This window comes from Equus quagga, chromosome 8 (assembly GCF_021613505.1).
Source record: "Equus quagga isolate Etosha38 chromosome 8, UCLA_HA_Equagga_1.0, whole genome shotgun sequence".
Taxonomy (NCBI): Eukaryota; Metazoa; Chordata; class Mammalia; order Perissodactyla; family Equidae; genus Equus; species Equus quagga.
The window spans coordinates 63,012,251-63,027,005 of NC_060274.1; the positions used below are offsets into that span (position 1 = coordinate 63,012,251).

At 32.2% G+C, this 14,755-nt stretch overlaps 1 protein-coding gene across 1 annotated transcript in view; it reads left to right on the plus strand.

The window, feature by feature from the left end:
* CASD1 (CAS1 domain containing 1) overlaps positions 1–14,755 on the plus strand; it is a 46,510-nt gene that overhangs the window by 21,944 nt on the left and 9,811 nt on the right. The window contains exons 6-14 of the mRNA XM_046670222.1: positions 1,884–1,928; positions 2,369–2,492; positions 3,729–3,943; positions 5,548–5,970; positions 6,977–7,066; positions 8,898–9,017; positions 10,001–10,157; positions 11,792–11,871; positions 14,208–14,309. Of these exons, the coding sequence (XP_046526178.1) occupies positions 1,884–1,928; positions 2,369–2,492; positions 3,729–3,943; positions 5,548–5,970; positions 6,977–7,066; positions 8,898–9,017; positions 10,001–10,157; positions 11,792–11,871; positions 14,208–14,309 (1,356 nt within the window). The remainder of the gene's footprint in view (positions 1–1,883; positions 1,929–2,368; positions 2,493–3,728; positions 3,944–5,547; positions 5,971–6,976; positions 7,067–8,897; positions 9,018–10,000; positions 10,158–11,791; positions 11,872–14,207; positions 14,310–14,755) is intronic.

A 14,755-nucleotide genomic window follows, 5' to 3' on the forward strand; every position in this document is an offset into this window, starting at 1 on the left:
GCTATGGAGTGAGGTGACATTTGAAGTTACTTGAATGGAAGAAATTGAATAGGCAGAGAGTTGGATTTAAAGAAGAGAGCTTAGGAATGGAACTATCAAAAAGATTCTGAGAAGAGGCAGTAAAAGGGGTGGGAAGAAAAACAGGAGAAGAATAACTAACATAATACACAGGAGAGGAAAGAGATTTAAAAAGTGGATAGTCAAGTAGGTCACTTTAGGAACCAGACAGGGTAGAATGAAGCTACAGGAGTTGGCAATCCAGTTCATTAGTGGACTCTGAGGGCAGTTTTAAGGGATGGTGAAGGCCAAAATCAAAACATGAGAAGTTGAAACATAAATGAGAGAGAAAGAAATTGGCATAGTGAGGGCAGAATGCTCGTCCATGTAATCTGTTGGTTAAGGGTGTGAGGGGGAAGAATTTGAGAGTGAGACAGAGTTGAAGGAGCATCTTTTGAGGATAAAGATGATTTAACACTTTGTAGATTGAGGAAGGAAGAAGGGTAGAGAAGGAGGACGAAACTGCTCATACGAGAGTTAGAGGAGATAATTCATGAATATAGTCCCAGAAGTAAAAAGGGAGGGGGTATAGACACAGAGTAAAGGATTAGCCATTACGAAGAATAGCGACATGCTTTCTTTACTCTCTTGTCAGAGGAAAATAGGCGGAGTATATGGATAAAGTTATAAGACTGGAAGAAGAAAGGCAAGAGCACACAAGCCAGGTGAAGTCTATTTCTCTATGAAGTTTGAGAATTAGACTTTATCCTGAAAGTGAGGAGGAGGAGGACAAGAGGGACCTGTGTAAGGGAAAATAAGATTTGGGATAAGCACTGTGAAGAATGAGAAAGGGAGCCACCTAGGGATGAAGAAAAAGTTTCACTCAAATAGCAATGTAAAATGAAGCACGCTAGACTGGAAATGGGAGTATCTCTGAAGGGAAATAGGTTGATTTTGTTGTTATTCTCTGCTTTCATAGTTTTCTACACTGAGCATGTATAACCTTTATAATGAAACAGTAACTGTCGTGTTATATATATGTACATGAGTCAGATTTTCTAATTTTTTAATTTTTAATAGTATCCCTTGCACATGATTGTAATATCAGGTCATCTGTGTTGTGGAAAGTGCATGGAACTCAGGAGTCAGAAGACTTAAGTTCTGGCTCTGTCCCTGCCAGGCCTCAGCAGTACCCTATAAACATGTAAAGTCTGTATCCTTACTTCATAAGATACGGATAGTGTTGTCCTGCCCATCTCACAGGCGACAGGAGTCTATATTAAAATGAGCTAATTTAAGAGAAAGTACTTAGTAAATGACTAAGTTTTATATAATTGGTAGTATTATTGATGTGCAGTTTGCAGTTGGTGTGGATTTCTACCAAATTTCTCCTTGTTTTTCCACATTGTGGTCTATAATAATTGTCAGTTTATTTTGTTAAATGCATAACTGGATTTAGCTTTCCCAAAAGATTATGTTTCTTTAGAGCACTGACCTTGTATTTTATTTAACACTTATCTGAGTACCCTGTAGGCTTTCAAGAATACTTTTTAGTTGGCTGACATAATATACAAGAGCTTTACTCTAAGCAATTTACTCAGAATTCAGAATAATACTAGGCCATATTAGATTTCAGCTGTATTTTTTGGTTTTTGTTTTTTTTAAATATCACCAGAGAATTAACCATACAAGCCAGCCTATATAACCATGTAACTATGAAGGTTTTAGGCATTGGTTGTCCATCTTGTCCAATAAGGAACTCTAGAAAATTAGAACACATTTAGAAGGCAGAAGAAGTTAAATTTAAGAAAAAAATTAAGTGATGTTACTTATATTAATTCCCTGAACTGGATATAACACTATTATAAAGATTTTTCTTTCTTTAGGATTCTGTTGCAAAGCCCCATGTAATTGTAGCAGGAGCTGCCACAGTAAGTTATTATCTGTATTCTCACATAGTGATTTTTGTTTCATACTTAAGAACATGCGAAGAAAATGTTAACTGATGTTAAATAGAATTCTTGATTGTACTTATATTTTAATTCCTATTTCTTTTATAATTAATGAGATTGATGAATTTTAATAAAAAGTTCTGGATGTACTTAGGAAATTTGGTGTTAAACGTCAATATTATTTTATATCTACAATTACTTTCTTCTTGAATGTTATATATTGAAAGCCTAATTTTATATCAGCTTTTTCTAACTGCCTTCATCTATTTCATGAAATAATTGGACAATATTTTATTCTAAATCGAATAAAAATGGGGCTTATCTTAAAATAATAACCTTTGTTATGATAGAGTAAATTATATGCTGTAATTTTTTTGTGATAAATACTGAATTAATGCGTAATTTTTCCTTCCTCTTAGTGGTCCATCAAGATTCACAATGGCAGCAATGAAGCCCTTTCCCAGTATAAGATGAACATTACCTCCATAGCACCACTGTTAGAAAAACTGGCAAAGACTAGTGATGTGTATTGGGTCTTACAAGGTAAGGGATGAGTAATGAAAAAATAGCATTTTATATATATTTTGAGGCATGAGTTTTTATTATCTCCTATTTCAAGAAGCAAAATTACTGCTTTATGAGAATAAATTTTGAAATAAGGTTTGCAAAGTTAGAATAGATTTGAGGTGTTTTCTTTCCTTTCTTCAACTTAAGGAACAGACCAATAAATATGACAAGTAAAAAATAAATAAATAAAAATATCCTCCAAAGAGCCTTAGCAGACACAATGGCTGCAAAATATAACAAAGAGAATACATTCTAAAGGCAAAGAAAATATTTATCTCTAATTTTTTATTTCTTACAAAGTATAATTATTATGATTGGGAAATATAGGGAAAAAATTCTTGTCTGTTTCATAATATTAGACTCATTAAAAACAAATATTCTTTGGAATTGATAGAATGTATTTAAATTCATACTATCTAATTTATACTTGGTAATGAAATTCTTTTAGGAGAAAGTTGACATTAGATCAGCTCCTTCCAGGAGTTTATTGAATGTTTATTATTTAATACCTTGTACAATATGAAATGCCTTAGGTATTTTAGCAATTCAAGTTGTCAGAAACTCTTCTGGTTATTTCCAAGTTGAATGTGAAGCTGAGAGGAATAACAAGGGTGGGGATAATCTGTTCCACAATCCCTATTTTAGTTAAAGAGGGATTGTTAACCTTTTACTAAAATTTGAAAAAGTTAAATTATTATGGTAAGTGATAAGAGACCTCAGTCCTCAATAATATTACCTCCTAATTGTATGAAGAAAGTTTGCAAAATTAAGCAGTGAGAGGAGAGAAAAAAGATTGGCTGCTATTCTTAATTAGGCAGTCTTCCATAATCCAGTTTTAAATTCCTGTTATCCAGAATAACCCAGCATCCAAAAATTTTAAACTCTTAAGACATGCATAAAAATGTTTCCTGAAAGCGAAAAGAGGGATAAAAGTTCTTTAAATTTGAGGGAAATATTGGTTGATTAAAAAATTGAATATAATTCAGTTGTTAGCCCAGGTGCCAATCTTTAAGAAAAAAAAAAAAATTGAATGTAAGATAGGAAATCTATTACAAACTTTAGCCAACTTTATTTAAAAATAAATTATAGGTGCCTGGAATTCTCTGATCTTGAAAAACAAAGTATGAAATGCAATCAACTAACTTGTATGATCACAACTTCTACCCACAGGGATATTTTAAATGGGTTTTTAAAAATGTGTTTCATGTGCAGATCCTGTTTATGAAGATCTCTTAAGTGAAAATAGAAAAATGATCACTAATGAGAAGATAGATGCCTACAATGAAGCTGCAGTCAGTATTTTGAATAGTAGCACCAGAAATTCTAAATCGAATGTTAAGATGTTCAGTGTTTCCAAATTAATTGCTCAAGAAACCATCATGGAATCTTTGGATGGCTTACATCTTCCTGAATCAAGCAGAGAAACTGTAAGAATTCTTGTATCTGTCAGTAGATAGAAACTATCTAATATCTAATTGGTTGTAGATATAAGTCACTAGAACCTGCTAATAATTTATTTTATTGCAATCTTAATTACTTGTAGTTATTCTATCTAACCCTACATCTAGAAATAATTTTACTTCCTATCATCTAGCTGAAGATATAAGTGAGAGTTTTAGTATACTCTAAGAGAAAAAGAAGTTATGGAAGAGAGGAAATGAAACTTCATTTATTGAGTGCTAGTCACTCTCAATATGTCTTGTCTCATAACAAGCTTGTAAGTTCTCATCACACTCTTGTTTGAAAACTGCTGCTTTATGTTCTCTTTTCCTTAAACCTTAAACTTACAAGATTGACTTCTGTGAAGAGCACATTTTTTAATATGTGGAATAATTTTTATTATTTCTTTATAGTTCTTATACACTAAGCAGTATTCAAGGTACATAGTGCATACTGAACAAATCCAGATTGATGGATGGAAAGAGATTTTAGATTAAGTGTGAAAGAGAACTGTATAATTATACATTTTCACACAGTACAACAGATATTATTTAGAGTTAGTTTTCTTATAAAGCAGTGATTCTTAACCTTTTTGAGGATCACATAACTCCTTTGAGTATCTGATAAAAAGCAATGATTCCGTTCTTCTCCTGCAGATGTTTGCGTATACACACACATAGTTCTCCATATACTTTAAGGGGTGTTATGGACCCCCTGAAACTGGTTAAGAACCTGGGATGGAGTTTGTAGGCTAGCATCTGCAGGGATGGCAGGCACAGAACCTCCTGAAATCTCAGGGCTGAAAGAATGAGATTTTCTAAATAGTTGAGTATTTTGAATGCTTAGGCTTAAATAATATAATCATCTTAGAGTTTCAAAGATGCGTAAACTATAAAGTTTTTATAAAACTAGATTTGACTGAACCTTTAACTAGACAGAATCTTGACAGCTTGCCTAGAATATTTTTATTATAATGAAACCATGTCGAAGATTCCACATTTTTTTTAACATTAGAAATCTTAAAACTGTAGCATCCTAAGTGGTCAATAAACTGTAAACCAAATGAAAGACATATTACAAATATTGTGAGCTAAGAATTATTTTTCAATGGCAGTTATTTTACGTTTTGTTTTTTTTCCATATCTAAAGCTTGAGACTGTCTTAAGTATCCTGGTATCTTCTTTATTGAAAATCTGCTAATTAAAATTCTTTGGTCTTTGACATCTATTTTTTTAACTGAAGGTCATGGCCCAGTAGCGGCAATGAAATCAGTTTTGTTTTTTTTTAAAAGACTAGAATAGAAAATATCAGCGTGCATTCCAAGTAGTAAGGATTGCCATTATTTCCTGTGTGTGTGTTCTGGATCACATTATAAAATGAATTTTTCATTATGGATCATAGCCCAAGAAGTTTGAAAAGCCCTGAACTAGCTATTCCAAATTGAAGAACCGCCATTATTTGCATGAGTGTTTGGGAAATGGTAGCAAAAAGTACAAAAGCATTTTGGTTTCAGTGCTGAAAAGTCAGTAGTATTCACAGGAGAAATACACTACTGACAAGATAATAACCAAATAACTTGATTTGTTCACAGAGTGCAATGATTCTCATGAACGTGTATTGCAATAAGATTTTGAAGCCTGTAGATGGTTCCTGTTGTCAACCTCGGCCTCCTCTTACTCTCATGCAGAAGCTAGCTGCTTGTTTTTTCACTTTATCTATTGTCGGATATTTAATTTTTTATATAATTCATCGTAATGCTCATCGGAAGAATAAGCCATGTACTGATTTGGAAAGTGGAGAGGAAAAGAAAAATATTATCAATACCCCTGTGTCTCCATTAGAAATACTTTTACAGTCTTTCTGCAAACTTGGCTTGATTATGGCTTATTTCTATATGTGTGACCGTGCAAATCTATTTATGAAGGAAAACAAATTTTATACACATTCAACTTTCTTTATTCCAATTATCTACATCTTGGTTTTGGGAGTATTTTACAATGAAAATACTAAAGAGGTAAGAGCTGTTTTCTTTTTAGGTCATGTTATTCTTCTTATCTCATTACAAACTCTAAATTAAAGAAATAATATCATTTATTATGCCAGAATATACAAACGTATATAAAAAAGAGGAATATTGCAGTTGTAATTCACTTAGTGGACTCTTAAGAGTCTCATAAAGGTTGTTGGAAAGTTGGAAAATAATGACCTGTGAAAAAGATGTCATGACTTAGTGTTATTTTGCCTGCTTGGGATGGAGAAAGTGGAGGCACTCCCAGTTTTATAATGGTCTTCAAACATAAAATACTTTTATCTTTTATAAAGTAAAAAAAGTAATTATATTAATAAATGCCTGTATGCACATATATTTATATATTTATACAGTAGACATATATACACATTAATTAGAACTTATCTAATAATGTGGGCACTATTTGCAATATTCTGAATTTCTTATTTTAGCGTTGCTGTAGTTGCTAAGAATATTAGTGTGACTCCTTTATAAGGCATGATCTATTTGAATTAATAAATTCTATTCTAAGAAATAGCTCTCATATGAGGATGATTAGTCAGTTTTTCATCTCCAGTGAGAATACTCTAGGGAAAATAAACTATAATGATAGAGCTTTTTTTCACAATAAAGTGTAAGGGAACTGTAAGATCTTTTCTAACTGAAATTCTAAGATTTTCTTAAAATTATAAAATGCCATCTTTTAGTTTTACAAGCACATCTGTCATAATTTAAATGTAATCTTAATCTAAAACCATAAATGTCAACTTAAATATTTAAAATCTTTTTTAGTTTATATTAGTTTTCCAATTTATATTATATTTTAAATAGTTTTATTGTATGTTTATCAAGAAGTGAAATGGCAATCTTTAATTGTATTTCCCCCCCAAGGCTCTTTTGACAGAAGCATTAGCTTTAACATTCTGTAAGAAAAATTTTCACATACTTAATGTATACTGTTCAAACAGTAGCTTCATTATGAATTTTAAAAGATTTTGGTTCTTTTACACAGACTAAAGTATTAAATAGAGAACAAACAGATGAATGGAAAGGCTGGATGCAACTTGTGATTTTGATTTATCATATATCTGGAGCAAGTACAGTAAGTATTTTGAATTTAAGTTCAGAAAATATAGGCAATAATGCCACTTTAATGTTTCTTTAAGGGCACCAACTCTTTTATGTTTTATACTCTCTACCATTTAGAGACCCTCTTTATTTCCTACCCAGTCTTTCTGCCTTTCCATTCTTCTCCTAACACCTGCTGACTCTAGGGCAATGTATAGTTGTAAAAACAAAATAGATACTTTTTTAAAAGATAGGGCAATAATTTATTTGTATTTACTTGGCCTTAATTTAATGTAGTAGAAACAACTGACAATCTAAGCATAGTATTTCGTGTCATCCTGTTAACAATTTAAAGTTAGCAAGAAACTTTGTAGATGACAATTGCAGAGGATTTAGAATAGGCAAGTTACTATCAAAAGATAACAACTTGGATTATTGTGTTTTATAGTCTGCCCTTTACTGTATTTTAGGAAGTTTGACCAAATATTGTTATACTTTCAAAATTTAAAAAACTTAGACCTCTCTTTCTCCCGTGTTCAGAGAACTCAGATACTGATGGACTGCCATTGTACACCGTATAGGATGTGTCATACTTTCTAAGTGTTACCTCCTCCCTGAGATGGGAGGACCCTTTCTTTGCTCACCCAGTGCCTTCTGTACCTGGACAAAATCATTTTTTCCTTCTCCCTAGGTGTCTTAAAAGATAGGATTCTCAAGGATATATACAAAAGATGCATACACTCAAGGCCTTATAAAATCTATTTAAGGTGTCTGCTTAATTATTTTATTTTATCCTAGAAAGTATCACTTTGGGAAGACACATTAACCTAAAGTGACCATAAGCAGTGTTAATGCTGGATAATTACAGTGGTGATCAGATGGGTCTATAAAAATAGAAGCCAAAAAAATTCTACAAAGATTTAGTAATTATCCCTAAAAGAATGGTCTTATAATTGCAAAGGTTAGATGTCACTGAACAAGCCTTTTAAACATCATTTTAAGAAACAGTGCACTAGTTGTGTTGTGGAGAGCATGAATATACACCTAAAGGACCAATGGGTGGTAGACAGGTGGAATGACAGTATTGAAAGGTTATGAGGATTAGGCTTGTAAATGAGATAAATATTTCCAATTGACTCCCATAGAATATAGATTAGAAATATGCTGTATTTCATTCAACTTAGAGGTGAAGAGGTGATGCTCTGAAAAACCATGGTAAGTGATTCTAAGGGTCTTGGTCATGACGAAACATTGATGTAGGAGTATAAAATAAAATGACTTCATAAAATGAGTGGAAGGGAAATAATATTTCTAACTTATGTTTGTATATTTTTAAATATGTATTTTTTTGCTAAATAAATTTATAAGTAGTCATTCGACAATTTTGTTTACAAGTCTAAAGTCTACATATTTAAGGGAGTCAAAAATGTAAGGTTTTTGGTTTTTCTTTATCTTCTCATTTGGAAATCTGAAATCCAGAGTGACCTTATATTCAGCATATATGCTGATTAATAATTATGGATATCATATATTTACTTCTAACTGGATGAAATGTACAAAGTGCTTCACATTTATTAACTCATTTATTTCTCACAAACACCCTTTGGGAAAGGAGGTGGTAGTCTAATTTTGCAGTTTAGAAAACTCAAAGTCACGTAGCTAGTAAGTGTCAGAATCAGAATTTGAATCTGGGTATATCTGATTCCAAAGAACATTTGCTTAACCCCTGCTGTAATGCCTAACTTTTGAGAATAAATCTTCTCATTGGGCTAATGCCAAATGGTAATGATGATCCTTTATCTTGGTTAAATGTACTGGTTATGATGGTGCCAACGTATATTTTTCTTATTTATTTTTGTCGACAGTTTTTGCCTGTGTACATGCACGTTCGTGTTCTGGTTGCTGCATATCTATTTCAGACAGGGTATGGGCATTTCTCATACTTTTGGATCAAAGGAGATTTTGGAATCCATAGAGTATGTCAGGTGGGAATGAATTCAATTACTTTCTTTTTCTTTCATTTCAACATGCTTTTGTGCCTAAATGTTGAGAAAATATGAATATGGTCATTATAAGGCCATGAATAATTTGAATTTATGAAATAGCACTTTAAAGTTGTATTTAATTTGAGATGAATAATTTTGAGGTAAATAATTTATTACTGAGTGAAGGGAAAATATAATTTAGATGAATGTATAATTAAAGAACTATTACACAAGGGACTACATTGCTGATTCACTTCAGTTCTGTAGAAATTTACAATTACCTGGGCTTATTAGAATATGCTATGTTTTCTCTGAGAAGAGGATTAATATTGTTTCGACCTTGTGCTAGGCAGTTTCTGAACATTAGTTTATTTACCCATCATTACAACCCTGAGGTGTGATCTTCATTTTACAGACACACTGAGGCTCAGAGAGGTTACATAATTTGCCTACAGTCGCATAGTAAGTGGGACAGCTCTAATATCAATCTGCTCAAATTCTGTGTTCCTTGAATGACATCACACTGTCTGAAATGACTGTGACAAAAGTCCCAAAGACAGTTTTTAATTTAAGTAATATTATATTGTATCTATGACAACTCTCAATCCCAAAAGGGGTAAAATCAACATCAAACAGAGATGAAATGGATACTCTTTCGTTGAGGTAATCTAATCTCTGTTTATAAACTATGGCCCTAGGAAGGAAGTTTATGAGTCTTTTTCTACATTTAACAACATGGTAATTGTAGCCAGAGGACAGCTCAGGCTGATGCTTTGCTGGGATTTAGTTAATATACTGATGCATAAATATTTTATATTCAACTCTTTACAGTGATCGTAGAACAAATGTAGTTTTAGGGATTAGTAAAATATACTGTTATTATTTTAGTCTTAAATAAACATTTATACTCTGTTAGAGAGAATCTATCTTTGTTCTTCATGCACACCTGAAATGAAAACCATTTTTCTTTTTGTTTTCAATAGGTCTTATTTCGTCTCAATTTCCTGGTAGTGGTGTTGTGTATAGTAATGGATCAGCCTTATCAGTTCTATTACTTTGTCCCCTTGGTCACTGTATGGTTCATGGTCATATATGTAACTTTAGCACTATGGCCACAGATAATCCAAAAAAAAGCAAACGGTAAATATACTCTCTTATTATTGTTAATAAATATAGTCCTTCAATGTACTAAATTTCTTTTTAGTTGCTAAAGGCTATTGTTTTTACTGAGACATATAGACAGTTAAAATTTATGTGTAGTATTGATATTTTGAAATTTTGTTCTTAAGCTATGTTTCTAAATGGTTTCAGCTAAGTAGTTCAAGTAATTTAACAGTGTAGGATAATAGTGTGTATTTTTATTGTGTTGTGTTTTTGCTTTTTTAAATTTAAATTTTTCAGAGCCGTTTTACATATTAACTAATGCAACAGTTTTCAAACTATCTTGCACAGAGCCAGAATGGAGACAACTAGCAGAGAGAAGGGAAAGCCAAACAGGGCTTCATGCCCCTACATCCTGCTCCAATCTTGGCAGCTCTGCTTCATTTGATTTCTTAATATATATTGAGATTTGGGGTAAACATTCATTTGCAAAAAGGCTTTTTCTGTCAAACAAGTTTGAAAAGCACTAATGTAATTATCTTCTAGACAACTCTTTAAGCAGTGATTATCTATCTATTTTACATATAAGAAAACCTAAGTGCCCAAAAGGTTGTCATCTTCAAATTTTATATAACCAGTTATTGATAATGTTCAAAGTGAGGCCACAGTCATTTATCCTAATACTTTTTCCCCCTCAAGATCATATCATTCAAATAAAAGTTTCCCTTTTTTTGAAAAATAGTTTTTATTTATTTTTTGTGAGAAACATTGGCCCTGAGCTAACATCTGTACCAGTCTTCCTCTATTTTTTTTGGGATGCCGCCACAGCGTGGCATGACCAGCAGTGAGTGCTAGGTCCGCACCAGGGATCCAAACCTGTGAACCCCAGGCCGCTGAAGCAGCGCACGCAAACTTAACCACTATGCCACCAGGCTAGCCCCAGAAGTTTTTATTTTTAATAATGTATTTAACTTAACTCTTTCAACTAAATATTATATATCAAAAGATATTTTCTGTTGACTTCCGTTATAATGCCAAATAAGTTTTCAGGAAAGAGTTGTGTTCCGGCCTTTAAGAAAGTCCGTTAGTGTCCTTGGACAGCCTCTGCAGTTTAATTCCTCAACACAAACCCAGCATATTAATCAGGTGAATAATCAATATGTATTATTGTGAACATACATCTTAAAATATGCATATGTTAAAATAAATCATGGTTAAATCCTAGTCCATTAGGGAGTTCTTAAGCTCTCTCCTTAGAACTTTAATGTTTAAGCAGTGTTACCTAAGTTAGATTCAAAGTGAGTGAGTGTTAGAATTACGTTGAGTATATTGTTCTAAATTTTGTTGTAACTTTCAATAATGAATATGTGTAATTGAATCCAGGAGGTATTTTCAAATATATTTATAGTCAATGAACAGCAGTTATATAGGGTATCAGGTGTATATTGTAGCCTCATTCCTAGCAAGGATCCTCCACCTTTTTTTCCTTTTTGTCCTACTTGTAATTTATACTACTTGGATATATTTTGTGTATCCTGTAGTCAGCTTAAATTAGTTTAAGAACATGCAGAGTATTATTACATTAGAGAGTATTAATACATTAAATAGAGAGTATTTAATGTTTTCTAATGTAAATTTATATTTCTTAGTAAATTAAATATTTTCTCTCGTAGGAAATTGTTTCTGGCATTTTGGCTTACTGTTGAAACTCGCCTTCTTGCTGTTATGTATATGTTTTTTGGCATATTCTCAGGTTTGTACATTCTTTTGGTTTATGTTTTGTTCTATTTTATTTTAAAATTTAAGTCTATTAAAGTATGTGATAAGAGTCAAAGCATTTTTTTAAGTTTCACTTTTTAATGACTGTAATAAAAGTGTCACTCCATAGTTGACTACTCAGTGTAGTTCTTCTGAGACCTATCTACTTTTGTCACTACTGTTTTTGTTGTAAGAGCAATTTAAAGCTCTTCCTCTGGCAATTGTTCAAAATCCATTTTACTTGACTTTGATCAATCAAAGGTTTATTGAATGCCTCTTACAAGACACTACTCTAAGTGGAGATCAAAATTCTCTTGACAGAATTTGCAACTTGATTTGTGCATTATTCATTGCTTCAAAGTGTTGCTTGATTTTTCCATAACTACACAGAGTAAAATTTTAGCAGTTAGTAAAACCAACTTAGGAGCAAAAGAAGTTTGTATATATGTAGCATGTTTATTAATAAAATTTTTGATCATTTTCTTCTCTCTAACCTTTTATCCTCCTATTATGATGGTTGAGATCTTCTCAGCTACTTTAGCAGGGTGGCAAACTGCTACCTGCTGGTCAGTCCATCAGGCAGATATATTACTTGGGTAGCACGATATTTACAACAAAATATTTTAATTTGAATGTCTATAGTTGTGACATATTCTGCAGTTTACTTCCATCTCTAGCACTCTCTGTCTTGTACCTGGCTGCGTCAGGTGCAAATGCCATGTAAGCATTTTGTGTGTGTGTGTGTGTGTGTGTGTGTGTGTGTGTGTGTGTAATCCTATAAAGCTATTTGTTTGTTTGTTTTGTAGACTTTCACACTTATTGTCATACTTAGACATAAAGCATTTATATAATTCTTCCTGACCTCCAACATTTTCTGCCCGAGATATTTAAAATAATGAGGAAACAATAAGCAGATGTAAAAAGAAATAGCCAGGCAACTGCAGCAACTGCTTCACAGTTATTCATTCAAATTCCTAACACTGTGGTGCATCTGAGGGAGAGAAAGGAAGGCAGCCCAGAGGTTCAATAGAGAGACTAAGAAGGTTTCCCCAGCTTTGCATCAGTGTCAACCACTGAACAAGGAAAAAAAGGACATAGCCCCATATAGCCCAGTGTCTTTTACAGATGGCTGCCCGATAAATACTTGTTTATTGATTACATAAGAAATAAAATTTTAATCAGAAATAAAATTTTAAATTATAAATACATCATATATATGTGATATGATCTATAAGACCATATATCTCTATCTCATATATACCTATTATATCATTTTTATATTTCATATCTATATATATATATGATCTACAAGTACTTTATATGGCAACTCTTAATAAGAATCATCCTTAATTTTCTGAGGCATAGATTTTGATAGGATCTATTTTTAATAAACCATAAGCATTTTAAGTTCTGTGGTTAAATGGAAAATATTACATTTTATCAAAAGAAAGTTCGTCTGACCTAAGGATTCAGCATTACCTGAAATATAATACTATTTTCATATTTTTCTTTGGTGTTTAATAACCTTTTTAAAAATTGTAACATTACATTTTTTATGCTGTGGCATTAGGTTTAATAATGGAACGTCCCTTAATAGAGCTTGTCGTCATTCTTTAGTCTGGAAATTGAAGTTTTTGTTCTCTTCTTTGAAAGACTTCATTAATGTGCAGGAATGTACCCAAGACTTCTGCCCCTTCATTCCCAGATTTTCCAGGCTGTCAGGTTAATAAGAGGGTATCATTCACTAACTTGACCAGAGTAAAATTGTAAACTTCGTTTCAAAGGCTGGAAATGGCATTTGGGTATAGTTGATTAAGTAAGATGAGCTAATTCAGAGGATTCTTTTAACTCAAATGTTTAATTATAGATCATTAAGGACATTTAGAAAAGAAAAACTATATTTTAACCTTAACCACAATTCTTTAGGGTATTGATATCATATTGGCTGAAGTCTTTTATACTTTTGTTTTTTAATCAATCAGTATTAGCTGTTTCGTGTACTAGATTAATGCAATCTTTCGTGTACTTAAATGGACTACTTTTCTAATTACCAGCTTTTTAAAAGATTTTGCAGTCTCAGTAGCCCTTCATGTGCATTGAAAGTAAGTTAACAAAAAGTTTTAAGTCATCTTTATTAGCCATTAGTAAAATTAATTTATTTTCAAATGAATTTCAAATGAAGTGATATTTTCAAATGAAATAAATAGAATTTTAAAATTGTGAATGACCCTTATATACTCTTCCCTTTAGAAAACTACACTTTGTAACAGAACTGCAAAGCAAGTATTGACTTGTACCGTCTTAATTTATTTTCTGGATTCCTTTTCTCAGGGTGCATTTGAGAAGATCTTTTCTCTTTGGCCATTGTCCAAGTGTTTTGAACTGAAAGGGAATGTGTATGAATGGTGGTTCAGATGGAGGTTAGACCGTTACGTATGTATTTACCTTGTGATCTTTTGCCATTTCAAATTATACTTTAAAAAAATTATTTGGAAAATTTTTATCTATTTTTATTTAGTTTTAGAATAAAGAAACATGTTGATTTGATAAATCAAAGCAGCCCTGCTCTCCCTTTTTATAGCAGAGAAAAGGTATGCATGGATATGTATATCAGCAGGAAAATGCTGTAAAAATGTTGTCTGTAAAGTGGGCTTTGTTTGAGTCATAATTTTGACTTACAGCTGGTCTCTCATATGTATATGCTTCAGCCAGTCAAGACGATATTTATTAAGCACCAGTATGTGCTCTACATGTTAGCATTATGAGGGATGTATTAGAGAAAGAAGACATACCACCAGGCTTCTGAGCCTTACAATCTGGTGTAAAACCCAAGATTACTACTTATAATTGAGTGCTAAACTATGCAGTGTGGATTTTGT